This window comes from Cydia fagiglandana, chromosome 11 (genome assembly GCF_963556715.1).
Source record: "Cydia fagiglandana chromosome 11, ilCydFagi1.1, whole genome shotgun sequence".
NCBI classification, from domain to species: domain Eukaryota; kingdom Metazoa; phylum Arthropoda; class Insecta; order Lepidoptera; family Tortricidae; genus Cydia; species Cydia fagiglandana.
The window spans coordinates 4,637,748-4,650,051 of NC_085942.1; the positions used below are offsets into that span (position 1 = coordinate 4,637,748).

The following is a 12,304-nucleotide window of genomic DNA, read 5'->3' on the forward strand; positions in this document are numbered from 1 at the left end:
TATCCGAAATACTAATACTTGTACATAATTATATTAATTATTAAAAAAGTGGTTAGGATTTTGCTGATTAAAACTAGTCGGGGTTTCTGCGGTTGACCTGACGTTCAGTAAAAACAATATCTGTGGAGGTTCGAAGTAAGGAGGTATAAAAAAGAGTCCGTCATGAAGCAAGTTCGAACGGGATAGTCTTATATGGAACATTCAACCATAAACACTAACTATTCATTCTCAATTAGTCATAAAACTTTTTAAGCTTTACAGGCCTGATTTAGTTAATATGTTTTATCCTTCTTACAAATACATCAGTCAAAATGAGAGATAAAGACCAAAACGACAAGATCAAAACTATTAATAGCTAATTCAGGTCAGTAACGCGTTTATAAATAATGCCATAAACCAGAGAGTTTACGTATAGGATAGATGCATACTTACAACATGTTATTATATAAGGCCATATACAGAATATACAAAATAGGTATGTTGACCATATTTTAAAAAATATATTGAACTCTATGCACGAAATAAAACGCAAAAGGGAATTACGCAAAAGTCGGCGTAGGGTCCACTAGCAAATTCAGAGGGTCTACTTCGAAATGCGAAAATCGAAATTTCGTTATCAGTCTCTAACGCTCGAATACGCAAGAGTGATAAAGAGGCAGAAAACGAAATTACGCGGTAAGCCCTCAGTATGTGCTAGAGGCGCAGAGTATTGCGTAATATTATTCTATTTCCCTGAATAGGGAATATTACTCGAAACTCTGCGTAGTGGGCGCCACTACCACAATCCATCACAATCTGGGGGTCTACCGCGAAACACGAAATTTCGTTATCTAACCTCTCTATCACTTTTCATCATCATCACCCTCACTTTTGTATATTCGAACGATAAAGAGGCAGATAACTAAATTTAGATTTTCGCGTTTCCCGGTAAAAATATAATTAAATTGTTGTAAACAACATAAAATAAAAGGTTTTTAATTTTTATTTCATGTACAGAAACTTTTAGAAAGGGACAGAGATTTTCTTTGTGCATCGTATTCTGCATGTTTTCCTTTTTTCTTAAGAGTCAAGTGAAAATAAACTTTAGAGCAATGATAATAGAGTAGGTATACTTCACTTATTGATTTAAATGCCAGTAATGACTCTTGTTAGTATAAAACCTTCTTCTAAAGTACTTTAAATGACGGAATGAAGGATTAGAGTGATGCGCTCCACTCACTATCAGTATAATGTCATTATTTTGACATTTCTTCACAAATATTAAAAATGTTTAATAACTTCATTATCGTCCATCATTCTTTCTGTCATTTCTGATTCCATCATTCTAACCAATTCACTGTCAGTATAATGTCATTTCTAGTATCATTACTTTGACATAACTCCAATACTGACGGAAATTATTAAAATAAACTTCATTACTTGCCGTCATTCCTTCATGACACTCCCTACACTATCACTAAAAACGTCATTCCGTCAAAGTAATGTCAGTATCCATGATAGTGTCGGGGCCGTATTACACAGATTGACTAAGTCCCATAGTAAGCTCAAGAAGGCTTGTGTTGTGGGTACTCAGACAACGATATATATAATATACAAATACTTAAATAAATAGAAAACACCCATGACTCAGGAACAAATATCTGTATCATCATACAAATAAATGCCCTTACTGGGATTCGAACCCAGGACCATCGGCTTCGCAGGCAGGGTCACTACCTACTAGGCCAGACCGGTCGTCAATTTTATGTACTTATTTAAAAGACTATAATGAAAAAGAATATAAAAAATAAATTAAAAAACCAAAGAGTTTCCAAAGAGTTTTTATTAATTGTCAAGGAAAACTGAATGGTAAATATAATCATAAAAATATAACTTAAGGTATATCTAAATCAGTGTTTCTTAACCTGTGGTCCGCGGACCCCTGGGGATCCGCGAGTATATGTACGGGGGTCCGCCGCAGACTCATCTATTCTCACCGGTCTGAAGTATATTGCTGATTTTGTTTATTAAGGGGTCCTTGGACTTATGCTTTATTTCCTAGGGGTCCGTGGATAGATTAAATAAACTACTATGCTAAATATCCCGTGGAGCGCCCTAGCATCACACGTGTGATACTAACTCAATTTGGGTCGCAGGCAACTCAGTATCAGACGTGTGTTACTACAAATCAATATGGATCGAATTGCTTTGTATCAATTTGTTGTATGATGGTCGGTCGATGGGATATAAAAAAATCTTTGAAATTAGCAAGAAAACACTTGTTGCATATCCAAAGAAAAAAGTATGCTTTTTACGAGATGTAGTTTAAAGTAGTCTTTTTTAGGGTTCCGTACCCAAAGGGTAAAACGGGACCCTATTACTAAGACTTCGCTGTCCGTCCGTCCGTCCGTCCGTCCGTCTGTCTGTCACCAGGCTGTATCTCACGAACCGTGATAGCTAGACAGTTGAAATTTTCACAGATGATGTATTTCTGTTGCCTCTATAACAACAAATACTAAAAACAGAATAAAATAAAGATTTAAGTGGGGCTCCCATACAGCAAACGTGATTTTTGACCAAAGTTAACACGTTCACTGCGGCAAGCCAAAAACTTAACCTAAAATGTAGTGCGTTACGAGGCCTAATCCGCCCCGTAGTGGTTTACACCTTGGTGCGTTACGGGTATAAAAGTGCCCCGTATACCCAAGTCTGTTAAAACTGCTATAAAGTCCTGAAATATTTTATTGTAAATTTTTTTTCTGTCAAACTTAAAGAGTATGAAATTACCTACGTCATGTTCTCTTCGCACGTAGATACGATAAAAACATATGAAATTATAGAGAAATGAAAGGACGGGGTTATTTTCTCCCCGTATCGCACTAAAATTGAAAAACTACGGGGCTTAGCAAACCCCGTAACGCACATACCTTATTTATGTCGATAAATTAATAGTGATGGGAAATAAAACAAACGATGTTTTAGCGCTTACTATAGTAATAATTAGACATCGTTTTTCAGGTAGAAACCTAAAGTTTTAATATTAAAAACGTCACTTTCGGACACAACATATCTGGAACTGATTGTTGTAAAAATTGATTACTGAGCAGCCGTCAACAATACGTAACAATCAGTGAAATGATATCTCGTGAAGTATATTACTTGTTCTAAATTATACCAATTGTTGAATACATTGTTTTTGCAATAACACCATTCTAGCATGCGTCCCAAACGCATTGTTTTTAATTTATCGATAAGAAGTCTTGCAATGCTGACTGCACTAGTGACTTTGTGGTCATAACCCCGTACGGGTCAGCTGAAATCTATACGGGGTTCACTGGAACCCGTATCGCACTAGAAGGCGAAATTTGTTCCCTGGTCGGTACGGGGTTCCTGAGACCTCGTATATTTTGAATATACTACTTGTTTATACTTTTGACAAGAAACTCAAATGTATATTTGTCTTTATCATAGTCATAAAAATATCCAAGATACAGCTTCCGCACCAGCGAGTAAACACGATTTTTTAGTCTCCGCACTGAATGATGACATTGTACGGGGCTTAAAAGCCCCCGTAACGCAGTGAACGTGTTAAGCAACGTCGGGCGTGGTCAATACTTGGATGGGTGACCGTTTTCTTTTTGCATTTTTTTTCCGTTTTTTTTTTGCTTTATGGTACGGAACCTTCGTGCGCGAGTCCGACTCGCACTTGCCCGTTTTTTTTCTAATTTACCATCTATACTAAAAATGTACACCAAAAATAAAAAAGTGGATGGCGTGATGAAATAGAAATAGAAATAGTTGATGGAAGTATATATATAGTATAATGTGTAGTATAGTATATAGTATAATGTTCGTTACTTGTATAACTTGTGACACCGAAATAAATACTAAACGAAAACATTTATTTGTAAAGCCAAAAATAAAAAAGTGGGTCAAGTTTAGTGGGCAAACTCCACTATATGTGTGTATAACTTGAGACACCAAAATAAATTCTTGACGTAAATATTTATTTATACCTTCATAATAGTCATACAGAGTAAAGTTGTGCTAAATTGTTTTGATAAAACAACGAGTAGGTACATACATATGACCAGAATCATAAACTTTAATAAGTTTATGATGCTGCAGCATCATAAACTTATTAAAGTTTATGACGCTCATGTCATATGTTTAGTGGGTAAACTCCACTTCCACTATATGTAGGTACTTATGTATAACTTGAGACACCAAAATAAACTCTTGACGTAAATATTTATTTATACCTACATATTAGTCATACAAAGTAAAGTTGTGCTAAATTGTTTTGATAAAACAACGAGTAGGTACATACATATGACCAGCATCATAAACTTATTAAAGTTTATGATGCTCATGTCATATGTTTAGTGGGCAAATTCCACTTCCACTATATGTAGGTACTTATGTATAACTTGAGACACCAAAATAAACTCTTGACGTAAATATTTATTTATACCTACATATTAGTCATACAAAGTAAAGTTGTGCTAAATTGTTTTGATAAAACAACGAATACGTACATATGACGAGCATCATATACTTATTACAGCGCAGAAACATTAAATTTGGATATTTTTTCATAACATCACTTTATTATCTTAATGTTAATAATTATGTCAACTGAGTCAATTCTGTTATTTGTTTTTGTAATAATTTGCACGTCAGTAACGGCACCTAAAGCGATTTGAAAACTACAATACTATTTACTTCTTTTGTTATGTTTTTTTTTGACATTTAGATTTTATTCTAGAAATTCTAGCCTAGTATTTTTTATACATTTTTTTTTAATGTTTGACGATCCTTTTGTGAAGTTCTTAGTGTTAAATGTGATCTGTATAATAATCCAATGTTATTATGGAATAATATTAACATCAATAAATTGCTCTGATAATTAGATTAAGATTAATTACGATTCATAAGAGCTTGTTGCTAGGCCTACATGAATGTTGCCTATATTGCCTATAATTTGAATTTAAATTTGAATTTTACAGGTCCAGGATCAGAAAAACCTGTCACCATTAGCAGAAGAAGCCTCGAACGACTTCGAATCGCAGTAATCGGTCCCGGAATCTTTCCATTATCCTGGTACACCATGTACAACTACTACCATATCAAGAATCTAGTCAAGAACCCCAGCATAGACTTCAAGAACAGAAAAACGGTATTATACGCTGGGGGATATTCGGAGCTGACAAATGTAGGGCCTGGGAGATATTTGGCGAGTCTTTACAATGAAATGGGGTATAATGCACTCGTGCTGGAAACTTTTGAGTTCACTATGCGATATTACCCTGAGTAAGTTATGGTAACATTCCATTTCTAACCGCAGCTGCACTACCGGTACTGAACGCGTCGCTGTCATTGTCAAATTCCATAGTAAAATGAACAGTAATGCAGCTGTCGTTGGAAAATTGGAAATGGACTGTCACCTTTAGCCTGATATTGTTGAGAAATTATAAACTAGGTCGATGTGATTGTGAACAGAATCAGGAAGTTAGAGCAAGAAACGTCTGCAGCGACTCTGACAGCCCACTTAATTCAAGCGTGATTTTAAACGTCATACTTCTATGAAATAATGACGTATAGTTAACACTTTCATTGCGTGGGCCATCAAAATCGCTGCAGACTTTTCTTAGTCTAACTCTAATAATCGCTGCTCTTGAACATTCGCTATAGGCTCTCTCAAATTTTGAGAAATGAAAACAGTATGAAAAATATTTAGGGTATCCTTTACTTTTTAAAAATAGAGCACATGTCAGTTAATTCTTTAATTTTTCATATGTATACCTACATTATACGTACCTATATGAAAAATTAAAGATATCTTATTGATACGGTTTAACACCCCCTGGCACTGACTAAAATAACCGACTTGGTTTCACATAACATCTCAAAACTTTTTTGTAGTAGAAGAATTGCATTGCGAGACTTGCATCTTTTTACATGTAATGTTTTTGATGGGATTCAAATATGACAAGAATAAAAATAACAATAAGGATGAAATTTATTAATTTAAACTTATTTTGTTTGGGTTTTACAATGGTAAAAATGCAGTCTGTTTTTAAGTACTCTGCTTAATTCGAACATTTTAAATCTAATGCGTTAATATTCCTCTAAAAATTATTTCAGAGCAGCGCGGGTTATGCGAGGAGTAGGAAAACATACAGCCGAAATGCTAGCAGAGCTGACCAAGCAGGGTTTGAACCCGAAAAACCTAACAATCCTCGGCCTCAGCCTAGGCGGCCAGACGATGAGCTTCATAGCCAAGAGCTACCAGCAGATCACAGGCAAAAACATTTCTCTACTCATTGGCTTGGACCCTGCTGGACCCTGTTACAGACAGTTAGGCCCTAAGTACAGACTAGACCCTTCTGACGCCGATTTCGTCATGAGTATCGCTACAAATATGGACGGTATGGGCATTGGAGTCCCTGTCGGAACTGCGACGTTCTATGTTAACGGAGGGGAGTATCAACCTGGGCATTTTCCGTTATTACCATGCGGTGTCTTCTGTAGCCACTTATGGGCTTTAATCCTTTGGATATCAGCTTTATACAATCCAGGGATTTTTGTTGGCATTAAGTGTGATTCCGTGGATCAGGCTAGGAACGGTTTATGCTATAACAACACCCCAGTAATAACGAACAATATGGATATGACCGTGGATGTAACTAAACCTGGTATATATTATGTCCCCACGACTAGTGGGCATCCGTATGGAGTAGGGATGAAAGGTCTGAAGATGTGGATGAAAACTAAGGCGCGGTTAGAACGGGTAAAGTCACGCAAAGATAAACATTAGTTTACGTTTGGATTTCATGTTTTGAAAACTAATAAACATTATTGCTGTTAGAATAATAGTAGTTTGTGTTACAAGGGATCAAAATGATATATTTCCGTCAAGGGCGTACATTGAATCCTGAATGAAGCGATATAAGCTAAAGTAGAATCCTGAGCGTAATGAGGGATTCAAGTATTAACGCCCCGCCCAAGATAATATAATTTTGATACCGTGTGACATATACTGCTTTTCGCATCAAATATGAGGAAAATAAAAAAATCTTAGTGTTGACACAATCTGATGCTTAAACAGATTATTTAAGCTAAAAAAAATAATGTGCAAAGAATGTAAAAATAGTGAGCTAGAACAGAAAAGTGTTACTTTGATCCCTCTTCGCAGGGAGGAAAAGTGCCACTTTGATCCCTCATAGCAGGGAAGAAAAAGCTCTTTTCCGAATAGGTGGCGTAAAAACAATATTTTGGTTATTAACTCATGTACATGTACAAATTGGTGAAATAAACAATATCGAATATAACCGATGTGTTATTTTTATGGTTAACGGTCTAACGGGGTCATCCATTAATTACATCACACATTTCTTTAGGGAGAAAATGTAACATGTTGTGACAGGGTCACTTTAACTTTACATAACAAGTTTTTGAACGATAATCGTTTTTATACTTTTAATTTTCTTTCGTTATTGAGTTTTCGAATTAAAACGCACTGGAAAACGGCGAAGCGTGTTCTTCGATATTTAAAAGGAACAATGGCTTATTCCTTTGTATTATGAGAAGTCAATACTATCTGTCATAGGATATGTACATAGATGCTGATTGGGCATCCAACCCGTTAGACCGATTGTTGGCGACTGGCTGGCACGCGGCCTCCTTCGAATATGTATTGTTTGTTTGAAACCTTTTAATTTCTGATTGACAATCAGTCTGCCTGTCACCGCCTATCTATTAAGATCTTGTTGTTCTGTCTTAAATAAATTAATAATAATATTTGTGTAATATCTGCGTGTTTGCATTATATCACCAATTCATCATACAGTCCATTTCATTAGCTATCACAGATGTTCGTATACAGGGTATGTGTACAAGATTAGCGGCTTAGCCGTGTCATGGAAGAGTCGTAAGCAAAGAACAATTGCCTTATCTTCAACCGAATCGGAGTACATGGGGTTATGTGAAGGAGCGAAGGAAGCTGCATTCATAAGGACCTTTTTACATGAATGCCTAGGTAAATACTTACCCATTACTCTATACAACGATAATCAGTCGGCGCAGAAGATTTGTAACAGTCAAATTAACTATAGTAGAAGTAAACGTACAGACATTCGACATCATTATGTACGGCAAGTCGTAAGTGCTATAATTATAAAATTAGTAGACAAGTCTACTGATCAAATGCCTCTAGCCAAGGACAAAATTTTTAATTGTGTTTCTAATCTCGGTTTAAACTGTTCAGTTAGGGCAGGTGTTAGAACTTATAAACCAAACAGGTTGTAAAGCTTATGCCATGAGCTGGCGACTATTTTGTTTTGTCTGTGGTGGTATATTTTGTCAGTGTATTTGAACAAATGAATTTTATATATCGTTTTTCTGTCTGCACATATATTTTTTTACTCTATTTAATCCTGGTATAATTCCACTCCAAACCCAATAAAAGGACATTGTGATATGAGGGCTATTTTTAACGTTGACACTACTGTGTGATGTGATGTTTGTTTTATTTACGTATGGTAATACGTAAATAAAACAAACATCACGGTTCGTGAGATACAGCCTGGTGGCAGAAGGACGGACGGACGGATAGCGGAGTCTCAGTAATAGGGTTCCGTTTTAACCTTTGGGTACGGAACCCTAAAAAAGACCGAAATGCAGACCTAGGAAGCGCTGGATAAATTGTGTAGAAGGAGATCTCAAGAAGATGGGAAAGTTTACCAACTGGAAGAAGGTCGGCAGGCAACGCGACAACTGGAGGAAGATTGTGGAGGAGGCAAAGACCTAGAAAGGGTTGTAGGGTCAACGGAAGTAAAGAAGTAAGTGTGTAGAAATGTGAAAATTCACCCAGAAGACAAATACGCGCTCGTATTTACATTATCGGGGTGTCTTGTATTTTATGGTTATTCTTTTATTGTTAACCTTTATCGTCAACTTCATCCTTGAAGAAGTCAGCCAAACCTTCCTAATTTAAACAACAACACACATCCCGCGAAGCGTGATACTTTTTTTTTTATTCAAGTCTAACCTCCAGCGATATGTAATATGTACCTAGTCTAGTTATGAATAGAGCCTGTGCGATCGCACAACTTCGAAACACAGTAAACTAATCTCCGTCACTTATTTGCCAAGCACACATGGTTTCATGGCATTGACATCCACTGATAAGCTTAAACGGTGCATGAATCACTTTTAAAATAAAGAGTATTTCCTTCAAGAAAGGCCTCGACGGCCATCTTTGTTTGCGGCCGTAGGGCTTTTTGGTCCACGCAGGATGCATCTTTATTCTTTATAAAAGGTCGGCCTGTGTCAAACGTAGGCTGATTAGTCCCTTGACATTGCGGTTTCTAGCACGTTTTTGACCGTTAAACATAATATCGTAATTCTTAAACAGTAACGGCCGCGGTCGTAGTTTTATCTTTCAATTAGTGATATTCTAGTGCCGCGGGACTTGTGAGAGTTTTTAAAGACTGAAGAAAAAATTGTGTTAGTTGAATAAAGTTTGAAAAACATCTAGTTCTGTTGAGGCAAAAGGTAGCAGCATCAATTCTAGGCACTAACTTAGGTATTTGCTTTATTATTTTATCAATAATTTATTTTCACAAGATATAAAATGAAATAGTACTGCTTATATGCCTGCAACATTATTAATTAATTAATTCGAATTTATCCTATTTACTCGTAGCCAGCAACGACGGGTCTACTTTTTATGGGCACCTCAGGCAGATTTTATGGCATTATAAGACGTTATATAATTCATAATATCGCTTATATAAAAAGTGCATCTTGATCACTCGCATTAGATCATGGTCACGACCACCACCCATCCACCCGGAAAAGATATTTTCTCAATTTCTTTAATGATTTAAAAAATATAAAACCGAAATTGGTGAGATTTCAAAGGAGAAAAAAACATGGCTTGCTAACCTTTGAGATAAGGGTGTATTAACATCATGCAAAAATGGATCTGACCCGTGAGGTGTTATTGGTATTGGTAAGGACATACTATATAGTGTTTATGGTCGTGTCCGTGGCGGCGGTGGAATATTCTAGAGAAATCGAAGGTTACCCATTTGGATTGCTTCCCGGCTGTAAGTACCTATTTAACGTTACCTAAGTTTGTATCTAAATAAATAATTATTTGAGGACAAATCTTATACAGATCGACACTTATACATATTGAGAACAATTGTTTAGTATATTTAAAAATATCTGAAAAAGTAGAATTGCTTCTTAGTCTCAATTCACACATTGATTACAGGTCCAAACTCAGACAAGCCCGCCGCCATCACACCGAAAAGCCTAAAAAAGCTCTACATGAAAGTAATGAACAAAGACCACAGACTAACAAGATCATACGATTATTACCACATAAGGAATCTAGCTAAGAACCAGGACATAGACTTTAGTAAGAAGACTTTTTTATACTGTGGCGGTTACTTAGATTCTACTACCTGGCCTTTTGGGAGAGAACTAGGGAGAGTATATAAGGATTTGGGATATAATGTGCTGTTGTTGGATACATTGGAGTTTACAGCACGGGTATATCCAATGTAAGTACCCATGCAATGCTTATAATGTAAAACTATACGTTATACCTACTAAACGCCTGTCATTTACGTCCTAAAAAGGCTAAATCCTCATGACGAAAAATAAATGATTGTCCAGACTATATTTAATGACCATATTAATGACGAAATGCAGTTGGCACTTTTTGCGTCCAAAAGGCAATCAGCAATAGTGATATAATATATCTTACGGACGACAAAATTTGGACTGCTTATTACCTTACATGGTCGGCCAGACTAACGGGCGGTACTAGGTACTTTAGTAAATATTAGGATCTCAATGGGACACTTTGGTCACGGAAGTCTGGAAAGCGTAGTTACTTAATCGTACGTCGTAGAAATTACCATGTAACGAAAAATCAAGGTACCTAACTTGAAAATATTTGTCACAAAAAGTTTATATCAAATTTTAATATTTCAGAGCCTCGCGCGTATTGCGTCCAATTGGCAAGCATGTAGCCGAAATGCTGGTCAAGCTAACAGCACTCGGCCTCGACCCAAAAAAGCTTGAGCTTGTCGGTCTAAGCCTCGGCGCCCACACCATGAGCTTCATTGCCAAGAACTACCGTCAAATAACCGGTCAAAACATCTCTTCACTCACTGCCCTGGATGCTGCCGGGCCTTGCTTCAGACAGGCGGCACCAGACCAAAGACTGGACCCTTCTGATGCTGACTTCGTCCGCGCGGTTGTCACTAACATGGACGGTTTCGGTATGGGGCTCCCTGTCGGACATGTCATGTTCTACGCCAACGGAGGAGAATACCAGATAGGAGACATACCTTGGCTACCGTGTGACACCATTTGCAGTCATATCAGAGGATACTTAATTTGGCTTTCAGCTTTACACAACCCTGGTTCTTTTATCGGCGTCCGTTGCGATACGATGCAGCAGGTCAGAGATGGTGACTGCTACCATTTAAAGCCAATGGTTACTAATACATTAGGCTTATATACTGATAGAAGTAAACCAGGAATCTATTATTTGCGGACGACTAATTGGTACCCGTATGCTATGGGGAAGAGAGGGTTGAAGAAAGAAAAGCCGGGAATGTTCCATGTTACCACATCTTTAAATGATGTTTTTCAAGTGAAATAAATTGATTGACTGAGAAAAAACTAATACTGTGTTAATGTAAGATACGCTTATAATGGCTGATAATTATGTTCTTTGAAAATAAAATGCTATAAGTAGGATGTGATATCGATAAAAAGATGACAATATACATATTATACTTTATGACTTAAGATAAATTTCAATTTTTAGCAATAGATGAAGATGGAGTAATGTTTTAGAAATAATTAATAATGACATAAAATGATTAGAATAAGACATTTAGTGCCAATGTGAAAATACTGCCCTGCTTTAAAAATAAAAATAATTCTTCAATAAAACACCTTTGTAGAATTTAAAAAGCAGTATATTTATTTTGTAGAACATTTAAATGTTGACAATAATATCAATATATTTAGTTGTCGATAAAATATTTTGCTACGTCACTTTAGTATAAGTGTCCCGAGTTATCCCAGGTTTAGTTAGAACGTAACAGGCATGGTTACAACTGATAAAGAGCTGACCATCTTAAGTCTTCAGCCGGCATATTATGGATGTATGGTGTAGAGATGGAGGGTTTGAAGATGTGAATGAAAACTAAGGCGCGGTTAGAACGGTTAAAGTCACGCAAAGATAAACATTAATTTACGTTTGGATTTGGTACGATTTGAAAACCAATAA

At 36.4% G+C, this 12,304-nt stretch overlaps 1 protein-coding gene across 1 annotated transcript; it reads left to right on the forward strand.

Annotated features, from left to right (window-relative positions):
* The first annotated feature begins 9,964 nt into the window (after nucleotides 1-9,964).
* On the forward strand, nucleotides 9,965-11,671 carry LOC134668644 (phospholipase A1 member A-like). Its single transcript, XM_063526085.1, has 3 exons — nucleotides 9,965-10,094; nucleotides 10,241-10,556; nucleotides 10,993-11,671. The coding sequence occupies exons 1-3, from the start codon at nucleotides 9,965-9,967 to the stop codon at nucleotides 11,666-11,668; spliced, it is 1,122 nt and encodes a 373-aa protein (XP_063382155.1). The 3' UTR covers nucleotides 11,669-11,671.
* The last annotated feature ends 633 nt before the right edge of the window (nucleotides 11,672-12,304 follow it).